Below are 16,630 nucleotides of genomic sequence, written 5' to 3' on the forward strand. Positions count from 1 at the left end.
AAATTTTCAACTGTACAACTCCAGTCTTTGTCAAGGAATGAGCAATCCACCGCTTCCATGACGTCACGCAGGTAACACACTGACTCCGTGAGCAGTGAGAATTTGGGTGAGTCCAATTTGTTGTGTTGGAAATTACAGTTTACGATTGCTTCATAATGATTTCTACCAACACAGATGGACTTTTAAGATATAATCAGGCTATGTTTAAAGTTAAAAATTTTGTTCCAACACAAGTGATTGTTCTCTTGAGCTTACTTAAAACCACTCTTGTCATCTTTAATAGACTGAGGAAATGATCATAACATACCAATTTATTACAGAGTTAACACTGCTTTTTGCTTGAACAGAAGGTTTAAAAGGTAGAAAAATGGTCTCTGGTAGTAGTAGTAGTAGTAGTAGTAGTAGTAGTAGTAGTAGTAGTAGTAGTAGTAGTAGTAGTAGTAATAGTAGTAGCAGTAGTAAGCCTTTATTTAAACTCGAAAGCTTGTTCGGTACATACATATGACCGCTTTTCAACAGGGTCGCGGGTGAGGGCGGGTGTACGGATTACAAATCAAACCAAAAATATATAATACAAAAATTAAAAGTAAATCATCAGTCCGTTTTCAGTCCAGTCCTCTTGTTCTAGGGTTTTGGAAACTGTTGGAAGTGGATAATCTGATTGAATACTTGTGGGTCTACTGAACAGGAACAAGTGAATTGTAAATGTTCTCAACACTTACCTATTCCCTTTGACTGCGTCCACACCACAACAATGTTAGATGAGATAACAACGATGCACAGCAGAAGTCTCGCTAAACCTCCCATCTTGATTTCCTCTCCCCCATAGATTTATCTTTCTGAAACAAAGACAGGTCCTTAGTTCATGACCCGCTGTCGTTATTTATCTACCCACACAAAAACAAGTCCGTCAATCAAGACGCAAAGTACGTCGCCCGTTGTTTTAATTAGACATCCATGATAGAGACGAGAAGGACTTGTACATGTTACTCAAGCAAGTGGATAATTTTTTGTATATGAAAATACCTGTAGTTGAGCAGGTGTTTGTGTATATGAGTATAAAAATTCATGGTTTATGAATATCTATAAATACCTAGTCAACTACAGATTAGTTTAGTCAGCAGTGTATGCTACTTGAAACGTCTAACAGTTTTAAAAATCTATCCAGTTGCTTGAGTAACAATTATTTGTACGTGCAAGACATGTACACAAAACATTATAACTCAAGTTTCAATGTGAGCAACAGCGCAATGATCTACATTCGACACTGACAAAGATGTTCTTATAGCATGTCTGTGCCTTGGTACCACTAAAGTCACTCGTCATGTAAAAGAGGCTCACGGAAATGGTCTGCACCTGACACATTTACGGAAGAATTATGAGCTACTGACTTCGATGTGTTACAACAATCAATCGGCGTCCGTACGGACGTCCAGTTGATTTATGTAGCAGAACCATAGGGGAGTTGTCTGACAAACGTTACAAAAGATGTGTCTTCGGAGTTGACGTATTGTGGAATACCACAATCCACACTGACAAAAACAAGACCAGGGGAACTTAATCAAGATACAGTTGAACTGTCCCTTTAGGGGATATCATTATTTATTGTTGTTTACTAGTACACTGTTTGCGATCCATTAACACAGCATTTAGTATTCGTGCCGACTGTATGTGTCAACCTGAGCCTATCTCACCGTTGTCTACCACCCCAGGACATTATGCACAGTCAGTAACATTGGACACTTAAAATAACTTGGTGCCAGGGACAGACAGTGTTAGGCTGACAATGGCGACTTTATCGCACTTATCTCGAGAGAGTACAGTTCTATCCCAGAATCTTGAACTGAGATATGCAGAATAGCTTCTTTTGAAATACAACTGTAGCGACGTCATTTCTCGTCCGTTCGAAAATGACAAGATAGAACTAAATCTGAAAGGACTTCTTAAGATTTTGACAATCATTTTGGTATGTTAGTAAGCTTTCTTGATCTCTCGCCAAATTAAAACGTGTAATTTTCGTTATTTTGCGCAAATATCACATAACATCAGGTAGATCGTCTACCTCCATGGGTAGATCTAATGCAATCGACTGACTGAGTCCAACGTTAAATTTACTGTACGCTGTCAGAGATCAGTTGATATTCGAACGTGATAAAGAAGTTCAAAAGTTCAAATTCCTTCCTGTTGTTGGGGTGCTTTGTACATGTACAACAGCATCAACAGATGGCCGCATTTTTCGGAATGACTAGAGCTTAACCCACGATTTGAATATAGAAAACCAACATAGTGCAGTAAAACGTAAAAGTTTTAGGAGTGAATGGCTTCTTATGAAATACAACTGTAACGACTTACACAGTGCATTTCCATCTTTTCTCGAATGTTGCGACAGCGTTAAAATCCTTAAAAGAATCCCCAAGCCTAGGAAAAACATGTTGTGTTCCTGCTACCAGACAGACCCCAGAAAAAAAACTGCCAACCCTAGGCTCTTTTTGGGTGGACCCCTGCAATGGACATAAATTTTGAGCGGTCAACCTTTCCTAGCTCCATGATCTGACACCTGAGTGATAAAACGTTGTACACTTGGTTTTATAACACTGACATTGGAAATATAAGTTTCCTCACACAAGTTTTACTTTGTTAAACTGTATTGTATAAGCACTAGAGATTGCCAAAGTCTAATAAAAAAGAAAGAAAAAAGATTATCCCTACCTACTGATTTATTCAGGACTGAAACGGGAAACGCAACATTTTTCCTACACCCCAGCTAAATAATTCTAATTTGGATTTTGCATCTGCAGCATTTGTATATGCTAAGGACATGTACACGCAACAGTTGAAGCGATAGGTTTTGAGAAGGTTTAAGAATAGTAGAGAACATACCTGTTTTTGTGGACAATGGTCGCAGGTGTGAGGTGGGCAGATGTGATGCATGCGGACGATGACTTGTATATGACCCCGCCACAGCGTCCGCATAATATGTAGAGCAGGGACAAGTAATGGCCATGCGCGGCAAAAACCTTGACAGGTGAAAAATGTAGTCCCGGTGTCCTTTTTTTCGCAGGAAAAATATGAGAAATTGACTAAAAACATGGTTGATAGGGTTATCCAAAATAGGGTCTAGAGGACGGCAAAGATTCGTACTCTACAAATTTGGTCCAAATGTGCGACTTTTCTCGCGGCTTCCTAACGTGTAATGATACGCTTGAGTGAAACGGTCGAACCGTGTCACAATGCGGAGTGATCTAATGAAAAGGTGCTGATATAGCTTGAACCATTTGCCTTTTTCAAATACCGGAGTTGAACTCCGACCGTTGGTGATGAGATAGGCAAGACTATATCGTCGCGTGTTATGTTAATCCTTCCACAAATGTGGCAAATCTCAATAAATGAAACAATGAATGATCTCTACTGGAGGTTATAATTACGTCTTTATGATTAATTGCGTCTCATAAAGTGGTCCATTATCATAATTTATGATATAGTCTTTCTGGTTCTGCCCCATGTCTTGCCTTGAATTCTCAAGATACATATTTTATCAACAGATCTCAGTTCAAATTGTCAGTAGGGCAGGCAACTTTGACATAAGTTTGACAGTTGTTAAGAGGCAATCCCTTTTAAGTTTGAGGAAAAGACAGGTGATTAATTATTACTTAACTGTGCTGCACACAGGCGTTTGAAAAGTGTAGCCGTGGGGCCCAGGTCATAACGTCAGTGCACCAATCCGTTAAGCGTTGTCGATCAATCTCTTTCGCGGCACAGCATTGTGTCGTTTGGCTAACACAGCAGGGACACTACTAGCCCTTGGCGTGGTTACCAGAGATATGTAACACTTGTTCTTTTTTTGTATTCTTGGTGATGGTGACCAATTAGCGTAAGCCCCTACACCCTGTCACGCATTTAGAATTTTTACACGACCAACAACCAAGGTTGGCTAAAGTTTGGGAACAGTCTGGCTTGATCTAGGCAACGCCGACCTTTTTATACAAATATATACGAATTTAAATGAGTCAAATTCTACTCCAGAACAGTGCTAACCTTCTCCCAAACACCAGGCAACCACCAACCGACCATGGCGGAATATCCCGCTCACACCCGAATGTTTTAAACATTTTAAAGCATCCCGCTGTCGCAGACGACCTTGCTCCCGACCTACTCCTAGCCATGGTCTTGGGTACCGAAGTTTGGTTGTGTTCAGAAGGCCATATTCAGCTATGTGTGATAGGGGCATGGCCTCAGTAAAAGGTTGAACTTTATTCCAACACACAATTGTACAGGGATAAAATTTTGCGACAAAATTCAGCGAAATGGCATGGCCTTATTAAAATAATGTGAACTAGTCTAAATGATCCTCAAGTAAGTTTCATAAATTGTTTTTCTTGTAAACTAAAACACACAACAACAGCTTAAATATTGTTATATATTGACCTCCATTTCAATATAAAATCCAACACCCCCATTTCCACAATTTTTATTTAATCTATTTAAAACGTAACCAGTACGAAATCGCATGTTCAATGAAAGTAAGGAAATATAGTGACAGTAACAATCCTTCCCACGAAAAAAAGAATATAGAAAAACAAAGTTATCAAATACAGGTTGTACAGATTAATCATTATTCATTCTTAAACCCTAACCAATTAAAATTATTGTATACAATATTGAAAGTGAATCTTCAAGTTAGTTACACAAATGTTAAACATTACATAGTAAATATTCAAGATCATGTTGTCTTCAAACTCGTTGAGTAAAATTCAAGAAAAATTAGACAGCATTCAAACAAATCAAATCTTAGTAATACCTATTTTGTAAAAGCATTAACTATATTAATACTACTACTACATATTACTCTCCACATGATGTTAACTTATAAATCCTGTTACCCTCTGAATCTTAAAACAGTAAATATTTCACCTTCTATACCCAAAGCTGATATGTTTTTGGCCATGTCGTTCACATGGTAATCACAAATGAGCCACAGGACATCTACAAATCTCTTGCACCGATCCATACATCTCATACTCCACAAGGCATTCAGTGTACATGTATGACTATTCATTATCGAAACTTAAGAACAACAGTGGAAAAATGTTCACCTACAGATCTGTGAAGTTGTAGAATGCTTTACTAAGTGAATTTAAGACTTCTTATGCAAGTTAATGATTTAGGTGATACCTGTATATACTGTATTGACGTCAGGACACAGTTCGTAATTCTTAATCTTCAATTCTTACTTTAAGTCTGTGTTGGTAAGATAATCTGTACTACATTCGTTTGTAATATCAGACATATGTGTACATCTATTTTATGTACTGTTTGTATTCCTTTGTTACTGAGCCCTGAAAGATTAGCCCCGCTAAGGGTATCTCAGTAAACTCAAGCTCAGGCTCACAAGTCTGTGAGAGGTCCAAGTAGTTAAAGCAGTCAAAACAGTTCAGGTGGTAAACGTGAGGACAGCAATGTGCTTACAGTACACACAATGACATTAACGTGCATCCAATGCGATTTCAGGGCAGCAACACTGAAAAAATCTGAATAAGGCAATCTTTGTGATATTTACACATACTGCTTCAAATAAGCACATTTCAGTCAGTAGTTCATAAAATGGGATTTTGAAACTGTAGAAATAAGACCCAAGATGAGTCCTTTATTTTCTGGGTGGTACCCTAAAAATCAGCCCTGGGCCCTTCCAGTAACCATTTCCCGTCAGAATATTGGGAATTTTTGCTCTATGAGGGTTTGTGATAGTGTGGTTTCAACTCAGTGTGTAGATAAATGGCTAAAATATTGGCTTTGAAAAATCGGGTTTCCAAGCCCTAAAACCTCACTGGCTGCCTTTAATACAGTAAACACAATGACAGTGATGTGTTTACACTATTTGAGCCTGCGGCTCTCGGACCTTGATGAAGATGTCACAGTTCACAACGCTTGATCCGGTGGTGCCCTCACAGGTGTAACAGCCCTGGTTCTGCCTGTTCACTTCGGCGATGAACAGGGAGTTGATGTCCTCCCCTTCCGTGTACTGTCGGTAGAAGTCGTTGTTGGGCAGTGGAGCGCCTTCATACAGCCAGCGAATGCGCTCAGCTAGAGAGACACAATGTAAAATTTAAGTCAGTGTCACACACTAGAGGCTATTGGTTTTCTTATTAGATGAACTGGTAACCTTAGCATCCATTTATCTTTAATACTATTTTGTACCTGTATATGTATAACCGGTATAACTGCTACTCGTAACACACTTCTCATGCACATGGTGGCAGCTGGCCATAATACACCGAATGACTTGTTACACCAAACCTTTAAAAATCTAACTCTAAACATTGTTTAAAGCTATCTAATGATAATGCCCATACTGGACTTGGTGACAGCGGAATCCACTCTGCTAGGGAAAAATGATGCCACCTCAATCCTAGATTGATAACTCTGGTACTTAGAGGTCCTTTTCTGAGCTGGTATTAGATACTTGCATGTAATAGTTGGTACGTCCACCAGTTTATCACTCATTTTGTACATCATGCATACATTTTTCGCCTGTGTTCCAGTGACGGTCACTGTTGATTTCTACTCGACTTTATAGTCAACTGTTTAGAAATAAATATTTACCTTTTTCTGAAATGAAGGAGGGTCTAGACTATTAGCATAGACAGGAGACAAGTAGTTAATGAACTTGAGCTAGCTACCATGCAAAATTCGTGACCCTAGCATGTCCAGATCATGATATATCAACATTGGACGTTCCACTGCAGTACTATAACAAGCCGCCAGGGGGTCCAAAATCTAACTATTTTGAGGTGTCTTCAAGACCTACCCACCTACCAAATATCAGCACAATCCTTTTTTTGAATTAAGCCTTATCGAGTTATTATGTTTACACACACACACACACACACGCACACACACACACACAGACACACACACACACACACACACACACACACACACACACACACACAAACGCTCCCGGAACTAGAAAGGCCGACATTTGCTTTGGAGCAAATACAGCGATGGCTTCACCACATTTTACGACATGGCAGGGAAAGAATGAGAAATACAAGGGAAAACAATGCTTTACAAGATAAAAAGAAGCGTCCATGCCCTGCATTCCAATGCTGGAGCAGGAAAGCTTGAAATACCTACCAAAACACTTGAATACAGTTCATACTGTCAGTATGGAATAGCTCTGTGCAGGTGTTAATGAAGTTAACCCCGTTAAATCCCAACAGCCAATCAGCAAGAAGGATAGAGGAAAGCTGCATGCCTATTGGTTGATGCCCTGCATTCCATTGTGATGACTCATGCCCAAACGTGCACACTAACACAGTAATACATTTGCTATAACACTGCAAAAAAGCTCAAATAAAACCATTCTAAAATCCTGTATCACAAAAATTAAAAAAACGCCTAGGGGTATTTGTCCACTGTACCTCCATAACAAATTTCAGGTCCTTAGGCCCCAAAATAAAGAAACTGAATCCATTTAAAGAAATGGCAGGAGAAGAAGAAGGAGGAGGAGGAGGAGAAGGAGAAGAAACATCAGAAAAAGCAATATGGTTTCACCACTTTGTGGTGAACCCATAACTATAAATCAACCTTTTTGGCGAAGGTAGTAAAAGCTATCTCACCGTCTCCGACAATCTCGATGATGACGGGTTGTTCATTTTCCACTTCAATGGTGCTTCCGGACTGGGACTCAAACGGATGAGCCTCTCTTGGTGGTGGCTGAAAAACTGCAAAGTACAAGTGGTTCCCTAAGCTTAATCAACTTAAAGGACTACATAGTTCATGTAAAAGACATTGATACTCGTCAGCAACATTCGACACGATAATAGATGAAAAACAACGTACATAAATAAACCTTGATGCCAGAATAAGCACGAGTTATGAGGGCTGTGGCTGCAGCCCTGGGTTCAAATTTGGCGCCTCTGGAATTTTACCGTTCACGTGGGTCATGAATATTAATCACACCCTGACAAATCGGGGCCAAGTTTTCACGTGACCATCAGTGCATACCTTCAAACGCGTGTTAGTTCTGCCCTGCCTATCACTCGATTTTCAGTGGTACCAGTAGAATCACTGACAGTAACAAATAACCGTTCAAAAGAAGTTGAAAATTGAAAACTTACCGTCCAGGCCAGAAGACATGTTTGGAGCGTCCACGGGGTCCATCTTAGCCATCTCCATCTCAACTGGTTCCGCAGCTACCGCGTTGAGGTCGTCCATTTTGTTCAACATCGGCATGTCGATATGGTAGGATCCAGCATCTGAAAGTTATGAAGAGAAGCAATTATTTGAAAATATATGACTTTATTTTTTTACAAATTCATACAAAGCCCTTGATTGAGTTGAATAGAAACAGGCGGACGTTTCAGAAGCAGAAATCACATGGTACATTTGCCTTTGGCAAAACTACGCTTCCACTACGCACAGCTGTAGTAAATGCATTGTGTCAGTACAGTGAGCAACACAAAGTCCAGAGCTTGCTCCTTGTGCATGCCACCTGCAAAGCAGTGAGTGACCACCAGATGGGATCAAATGTCTGCCCCATGCTACCAGCAGGCATGTAATACATACAACATCGTACAATTCCCCTTTCCAACGACCCATAGCGTCCTTACCGCTCTTATCTTCATCGTAGTCTCCATCAGCGACCATGTGATCTGGCTGCAGCATCATTGCCCTGGTCTCCATCTCCAACTGAAGCCTCTTGATGTCCACCTGGTAGTCTGGTCCTGAGGAGGGAAGCAATAAAGATGAGACTAACAAAGGAACAATCATATTTTGAAACAAATACATAGTGGGGTCGGTGGCGTAACGGTAGAGTACTTGGCTCAGAACCAAGAGGTCCCGGGTTCGAACATCCTTGCCAGTCCAAGAATGTTTTAAACATATGGAAACATTCAGCTAGCTGGCGCAGCCGAATAGTAGCCGAATTCACCGAACAACACTATTTGGACAGATACCCTTGACCCAGTGTTGACGTCACACCTCAAAGAAGCCCTGTGACAAGCTTCACTGGGTCAGTCTACTAAGGAAGACCAGAGTGACTGGTCGAAAGCTCTAGGTGAGAGAATTTGTGTGTCAGATATGCTTAGGTGAGTGAGGACTATTTCGGTCCCACGATAATGCATGTAGGGTATACCGTTTTTCTTACCTCCGATTTTGGCGGCCAGACTTGGATCCTGCTGGTTGATGCACATCAGGTAGTGGTAGAAGGCGGGGTCAGGACGGTCTTTCACCATGTCAATCACGGCATTGTTCGTCTCTTCTTTACCTGGCATGTTCATCAGATCCTCGGCCTCCACGTTGTTGAAGTACTGCAAAATGAAATCAGGCCATGATCAGGAGAAGAAGAAGGTCTCCAGTGCTCTTATACCGAGCGTAGGGTGGTGCCCATCTCCATTTCGTAGCCTATGGGCGACACACAATTGTGCAAGGCACTACAGCAGGGGGCTAGTCTGCTGGTAGTGCTGTGTGTTTGACCTTCCCACACTCTTTCTCATATGTGCTGAGTGCTAAGCAGAGAAAGAAGTGTGTACCATTTTTAAAGTCTTTGGTATGACCCGCCCGGGGTTTGAACTCACGACCTCCCGGTTACAAAGCGAGCACTCTACCAATTGAGCTATTGCACCGGTCCATGGTCAGGAGACAATCCATTAAATATAATTGTTATCTGCAGGGAAGACCGCCATCCTTTTTTGCCAGCAGTCGTTGAGATATCAACATGCGTTATATACTTCCCGAAGGTTTTGGATCTCAGCTTTTCCCAAGGACACAGCAATGTGGCCTGCTAGGGATTCGAACCAAGAACCTTCTGAGTCGACAACCCTAACCAAAGGACCACCTTGCCATCTGTAAGGCATTGCTGTAGATAACTAGTGAGCAATAATGGACGAAACTCCTACCTTATTCTCCTCCATGTGGCTGATGACTGGATGAGGGTCAACAGTAGCAGCCAGGGTCTCCTGGTGAGACTGGAGGGTGGTCCTGTGGTCGTCTGTCATTTCTTCTTCTGTTGGGAACAACGGAATTTATAGCCATAGGCCAACAAAACACAAGGTCAATAACCAATAACAACGATACATTTACTACACAACTTCAAGTTGATGATGACTGAGGAAACAATATGTCGTTGAAATCATTAAAGATCTGTAGAACGGTCTGGAATGGGAAATATAGCAGTATCTTAAAGGGTCATTATGTAACATTATCTTCATGTGATTATAATTTACTTCCAGTTGTCAACATATTCGCGCAATTATTTTTCACATTCTAACAGTTATGGTTGGCGTTAAAACAGTCTACAGAATGCCATCTCAGCTTGTGGAACCACCAAAAATACCAGAATGTAAACAAACATGACTGACAGCTGTGTTTCTAACTTTTAAACACACCCGTAAGGCATTATAATTTGGAACTTCCTGAATGGTACTTATTTGCAATGCATTAGGGTTGACTCAACTTAGTTTGTAAAGAAATGCCATGAAAATTGATTTTTGTGGCGTCCTAATTTTACATAATGCAGCTTTAAAACAATATGCCAAAAGAACGTACCTCTCTCCTCCAGTAGATCAGACAGCCAGGGATGTTCAGGGCGGACTCCATCGCAGAAATGGTCGAAGGCGAAATCCGGACGGTTCGGCAGGATGTCCAGAAGCCTCTCATTGGCAAAATCTGGTTCCTCAATCTGCTTGATCTGGCCTGCTATTGTCTGAGGTAAGGCCTATGACATACAAGAAAAGGTTTTATTATTGGTAGAAGTTCCAGCGATTTTTAACCGAGTTTGCTCAGAGCAAAGCAACATAGAAAACTTCTAGGTATACTTAGCTAACTTTCACTGTTGTAGCTTGCGTAGTCCAGTGGTTAGCGATCCTGCCTCTGGACTTAGAGGTTGGGAGTTCGAATCCCGGATGATGTCACTCACCCGACATGCACGCTACTGTTTAGGGTCGCAGTCCTTAAGACGGGACGTTAAGCCGTGGTCCACTGTTCATTGCACTTGTCAAAAAGAGCTAGGGGAATTTCACCGATACAATGAACCTGTAAATACTGTACATAGCGTCTGTCTTCTCTGTCACGACCAGTGGAAGAGTAGCTCTTCAATGAGCTTAACTGGTTCGAGATCACTTTCACTTTCATTTTCACTTTAACTTTCACTGCAGCAGCATCTCTTCTCCCTAAGTCAGAAACATCGAGCTTCGGCACGCTTGACTCACTGGCTCAATAGACGGCAAAACAGGGGTTACGATCGCGATGGCTGCTCGGGAAATTCCCTACCCTATTTAGGCTAGAATTTGTGAAAGAGAATTTGTGGAAGTAATTGACTACCAGCTTAGCAAGATGTCAACCCTGAGACCAGAATGTGAGGTTAGAACCACTCACACTAGGAATGACCTCTATCAATAAGTGTGGTGGGTTCTTTAACGTGCTCAAGGTGTGGCTCTCCTCAAACACGGGACCTCCATTTAACGTCCTGTCAACTAATTGTTTTAGGAATAGAGATCCGTCATACTCACCTCTCTTTCAACGAGATGATCGGCAACAGGGTCCGGGCTGACGTATCGGATGATAGTGTTCCTGAAATGCCGGAGGACCTCCTTGTGGTATGGTGTCATTACTGGAAATGGGGTATGATATTTATAAAGGTTACATGGTCGATACAAAGAAATGATATTGTATAGAATGTTTTATTTGATTTTGTATAAGTTATTTTGTCTCTGCTGCTACCTTTCAGTTATTTAAATGGCTGATCAATTTGTTATATTTATCTTTTCTTTGGAATTATGATCAGTTAGACATTATGTTCTATTTAGTTATTTAAGTTATTTATACCTTTGTTTATTTTGTTGGCACCTTTGTTGATTACGTACAACTCTGGATTATGTTCAGTTTATTCTGTGCTTTTTTTAGGTCGACCTCTGACCTCTCCTATTGATTTGAACTTACTCTATTGATTTGAACTTACTTTATTATTTTGTAATCATCATTATGTACACAGTTTTGTTATCTATGTTTTATTTTATTGACCCCAGGAAGAATAGTGCTTTTTAAGCACTAATGGAGATCGAAATAAACAAACAAACAAAGACAGCTTCTCCAAACGATAAACATGTCATTACGTAAAATGGAATATTGGCGTCACATATGGGCTGGATCTGCCAGTTCACAACCACTTATAAAATCTTGTTGGGAGTAAAGTTTGTTACCTTGGAACCGGTCAACCCCTCTTACAAATGCGCAGTGTTGCATGTCTGTCCTTATAGTGTATCTCTTTTTCCATGGCAAACGCTCCAATCGCTTGTACCCCCACTGCAAACTTCGTCGACCAGGACAAGTTTTGCCGCTACTACGTAATCAGATCACCTTTTCTTCGCCCATAATCCCTCTCTTAAGTTCCACGCTGAAAGCTTCTTTCTTACATCACTATGGAACAAGCTTCCTTGTGAATGCTTCGCTAATGTGTACAACCTTGAACATTTCAAGTCCAACGTAAACAAACATTTGTCTTCACATTCCATTATTGTAACCCAAAACTTGTGTTTCTCATGGGCCTTGTTTTGTGGTACATGGTGAAAATTGAAGTAAATGAAAAATAATAATTTGAGAAAAGACTCACCATCCACTTCATAGTCTTTTGCCAGTCCCTTTCTTTTGGCCAGGGGAAGAGATTCCTCCTTCTGTAAGTCATCATATGTCAAAATACGCCTAGTCGGTTTAAGTTACAAACTGTAGATTTTAACGTGTGTCAGGCGTAGATGTTAAAGCCTAGCCTGGTTACCAAACCGTTTTAGATGCCGAGTCCCTTTCGTCCTCCTTTTTGCGGGAAGGGCAAAGGAGATAGTTAAATCTATAGATAGGAAAGGCAATGTATCAATGTCATTGCTATCATTACTGTTCCCAAAGGACATTATTGTCCGGCCTCAATCGCTGAGATATAATCATAATCTAGTTCTTAGCTATTGTCATCAACATATAAAGTATCAACCTCAGATGTGGACATCATTGAAAACAATGGTTTCAGTAGGACTAACCGGTGGATGTCGATGCCTCTCACAGCACCAAAGACAGCAGCAACAGGAAAGGATGAGCATCATGATGATCAGAAGTGTCACCTCGAACCAGAACAGGATCGGGATCCACCAGCTGCCTTGCACTGGTAAGGAACAATGTAATACATGTCGTGGATGCTGAGAATACAACTGGCAGGTCATATTCAACGCAAATCAAGGCAACACCACTCAAAGAATGTCATGAACTTGGAGGACCTAAGGTCTAAATAAATAAATGTTTTTTATTGTCCAAACAGTACCCGTGCAGTCGCAGCCTTTATACGGCTGAATTGATGCAGGGTATCACATAATAATCAATACAAATAACAACAATCAAATAATAATACACATGATACACATAATTGTTCCACAATTTTTTTGTGGAACTGCCGCAAGGGTCTGTGCGGCTGCCATTCGGCGCCACAAGGTGACCTCAATACGACTTTCCCCAACCGAAGTTAGGTACCCATTCACACCTGGGTGGAGTGGGGAAATTCGTGTAAAGTGCCTTTCCCAACGGCACAACGTCGGGGCGGAATCGAACCCTGCTTCATGCTCTAACCACTACACCAGCCGACGCCACTAAAGTAAGGTAAGTGGATGTTAATCATTCAATATTATGGCATTAACCTGTTTCTACCATACCTATAATTTCCAGCACGCGTAAAAAAATCTATTTATATTAGAGAAATAGATTATGACTTGATTTGATAACCTGGTTGTGTAATTACCTCCTTTGGTTAGTTTCTCATGTTCTATCATTGGTTTTCAGTTTTTAACCTGACTATAATTGTTTGCATTCTCGTCCACCCAACCCATCCCTTAGGCATTCATTTTTCTTTGTTCAGGGATTCACTGCATAGACAATTATTGCAACTAGATGGAATGTAACGAACTTAAACTTACATCCCCTGAGCCATGGGTTGCCAGTTTTCAATGTTATCGCACGGGTGATGTTGCTGTACTCGCCAAAATATGGATGGCTGTTGGCTCGCACCTAAACAAAACGAAGGAAACGCATTTCTGTAAACAAATTTGAAAGTATTCTAAAAAGTTTCAATTGAGTTGCTGTTTAGAATAATTAGCAAAGTAGACAGTTTAAAATAATAAGCAAAGTAGACAAAATATTTTGTCAAAGCTAGCTGCAGTCACCAAGGCCATCTAGTCTCCACCAGAGTCATTTGCAGGCTGAATAAACATAGCAGGCAAACTGGACCCTCTATGGCCGGCCAACTCCCTTCGCCAGCTACATTCTTTTTAGTCCAATTCGCAATTTATCTACTATTTATTCAGCCTGCAAAGGAGTCTGATGGAGACTAAAGTATATTCAACAAACTCGTCTATTCACGTGACATGTGTTGACCTTTAACCTCTGAGTCACGTGACTACCCACGTCAGTTGCTGAAAAGAGGTGAAAAGAAAGATGGCGGATTCTATTTGATCTTTGCAAAATACAACTGAGCCAATGATTTTATGCAATCCAGTACGAAGTAGTCTCCAACCTGAAAGTTGTACAGTGTGCTTGGCTGAAGTCCGCGAAGTATGTAAGTCTCCTTGCCAGAAGGTCCTGATACTTTTGTCAGACCGTCGTCATAGAGACGGGCGTACTTGAACCCTGTTTCATCCTTCTCCTCTTCCTCTGGGATGTACCGGAGCTAAGAGGAAAACATTCATTGTTTGACGTCTATTGTATTATTGTATTATTAGATGTCAAATTTTAGTAAGCGTTTTTTTTTTCAAAGTAGTTAGAAGTGAATGTAAATATTATAATGTATTTTACTCTACTAACTGCCGTATCTTTGATATTGTGTTCAACTATATTCATCACTCTGGAAGATTTGGCCAATCTCATTATTGCTATGCTATAGGTATTGGTGCGCCAGCCACTTTCATTTTTATGTTTATGTTATACTTTATGTCATCTTTATGTTTACATTTGTATTATGTTTTATGAGCAGCGGATTCACATAAGCACAATAAGTGCTTCCTATCTAATGCTCAAAAATCCATGTGAATAAAATAAAATAAAATGTATTTTACAATGTATATAAGAGGACTACTCCAGGCTAGGAAGAGTAGTGGTTGTATTGTCACTAATTGGAAATTCCTTAATAAATAAATATTCAAACCTTCAATTTCTGAATCAACAACTTGTCAACTATCTTAAAAATCCTGTGTGACTTTGCATTCTAGGAAAACACTTGATTAAAGTTTTTAGATTATATGATCTGATTCAATATTTCAAAGCCTCTCTATAATGAGCATTGTTTTCGACATTTACGTTGCAAAGCTTTTGGACCATAATACCAGAAACGAGGACCATGATATTAATCAACAGCATCATTATTAAATCATCAATCTTACCACAACTGAACGTACGACGAGTACGACGCTACACTTTATTCCAAAACAATGGGCATACAAGGATTACATCTTCAAAGACCACCGTCATTATGCCACCTTCATCAGGATAGTTGATTCCTCTTTCTAATCACAAGGTAAACGTAATTGTTACTTACCCAGGTGTCCCACCACCAGTTAATGGCACGTTTCTGTATCGTAGAACATGTGAAAAAAGGAACATGGTCAATATCACTGAAAGAAAATGCAGTTACGTTATTGCTTACTTTTCATGCTATCATGAGATCGACACTTCACAACCACTATGACTAAGTCCATCCTATGATGTAGATTTTTTAGACTTTTTAAAACTTTTTTTATTCAAGAATTCAAAACACAGTACAATATAAATACATAATACATAACTGCACAAAAGATATTTAACGTTATGACATATCATCAATATGTATGCATAGCAGCTTTCTAGGTTCGAACTCTGCTCCTTAACATCAGCAATCGGCCTTGCAGTGCTTAGTTGATGTGAATGAAGCGAGGTGTTCAATTATGCAAAGTTTCTTTTCACCACGTCAGCACTAAAATCTCATAATTAGTCTAGAAGTGGTTTTTCCCTCCTAAATATCTTCCACAACACTCATATAACTAGCGGCAACTGTATTCAGCACAACGATCCAGGCAATCCTGTGCAGCTTGTTTGTGAATGCCGTGCAATATAAATTCCTAAACTAGAAAGGCCAATATTTGCTTTGGAGCAAATACAGCGATGGGTTCACCACATTTTACGACATGGCAGGGAAAGAATGGGAAACACAAGGGAAAACAATGATTTACATTGATATAACTATAATATGAAGTAAAATACAACTAAAACAACAGTTGGATAGCTATTCCCTACTTTATTGGTTAGGATTTTTAATTGCATAATGCAAACTGTTGATTTTCAAAATAAAAAAAAAACGTCCATGCCCGGCATTCCACTGCTGGAGCAGGAAAGCTTGAAATACCTACCAAAACACTTGAATACAGACATACTGTCAGTATGGAAATGCTTCTGTGCAGGTGTTAATCAAGTTAAATCCCAACAGCCAATCAGCAAGAAGTATAGAGGAAAGCTGCATGCCTATTGGTTGATGCCCTGCATTCCATTGTGATGACTCATGTCCAAACGTGGTAAACAAGGCACCCTAACACAGTAATACATTTGCTATAACACAGCCAAAAAACTCAAA

The 16,630-nt window shown here is 40.2% G+C and overlaps 2 protein-coding genes across 3 annotated transcripts in view; one reads left to right on the forward strand and one right to left on the reverse strand.

The window, feature by feature from the left end:
- The window catches only part of LOC109485129 (tetratricopeptide repeat protein 28-like), a 6,571-nt gene extending 5,873 nt beyond the window's left edge, over nucleotides 1–698 (forward strand). The window contains exon 4 of the mRNA XM_019788563.1: nucleotides 689–698. Coding sequence (XP_019644122.1) covers nucleotides 689–698 — 10 coding nt within the window. The remainder of the gene's footprint in view (nucleotides 1–688) is intronic.
- A 5,034-nt stretch (nucleotides 699–5,732) lies between these two features.
- The window catches only part of LOC109485152 (contactin-2-like), a 99,814-nt gene continuing 88,916 nt past the window's right edge, over nucleotides 5,733–16,630 (reverse strand). Inside the window, exons 22-32 of one of the 2 annotated variants that reach the window (XM_019788589.1) lie at nucleotides 13,950–14,040; nucleotides 13,026–13,147; nucleotides 12,611–12,671; nucleotides 11,511–11,611; nucleotides 10,549–10,717; nucleotides 9,900–10,006; nucleotides 9,149–9,311; nucleotides 8,613–8,726; nucleotides 8,121–8,258; nucleotides 7,620–7,724; nucleotides 5,733–6,081 (exon numbers count right to left, since the gene is read on the reverse strand). In XM_019788589.1, the coding sequence (XP_019644148.1) occupies nucleotides 5,867–6,081; nucleotides 7,620–7,724; nucleotides 8,121–8,258; nucleotides 8,613–8,726; nucleotides 9,149–9,311; nucleotides 9,900–10,006; nucleotides 10,549–10,717; nucleotides 11,511–11,611; nucleotides 12,611–12,671; nucleotides 13,026–13,147; nucleotides 13,950–14,040 (1,386 nt within the window). In that variant the 3' untranslated portion in view covers nucleotides 5,733–5,866. The remainder of the gene's footprint in view (nucleotides 6,082–7,619; nucleotides 7,725–8,120; nucleotides 8,259–8,612; nucleotides 8,727–9,148; nucleotides 9,312–9,899; nucleotides 10,007–10,548; nucleotides 10,718–11,510; nucleotides 11,612–12,610; nucleotides 12,672–13,025; nucleotides 13,148–13,949; nucleotides 14,041–16,630) is intronic. The other variant, XM_019788584.1, reaches the window with a different exon arrangement.

Source organism: Branchiostoma belcheri, unplaced genomic scaffold, assembly GCF_001625305.1.
Source record: "Branchiostoma belcheri isolate BF01 breed outbred unplaced genomic scaffold, Haploidv18h27 scaffold73, whole genome shotgun sequence".
In the NCBI taxonomy this organism is placed as follows: Eukaryota; Metazoa; Chordata; class Leptocardii; order Amphioxiformes; family Branchiostomatidae; genus Branchiostoma; species Branchiostoma belcheri.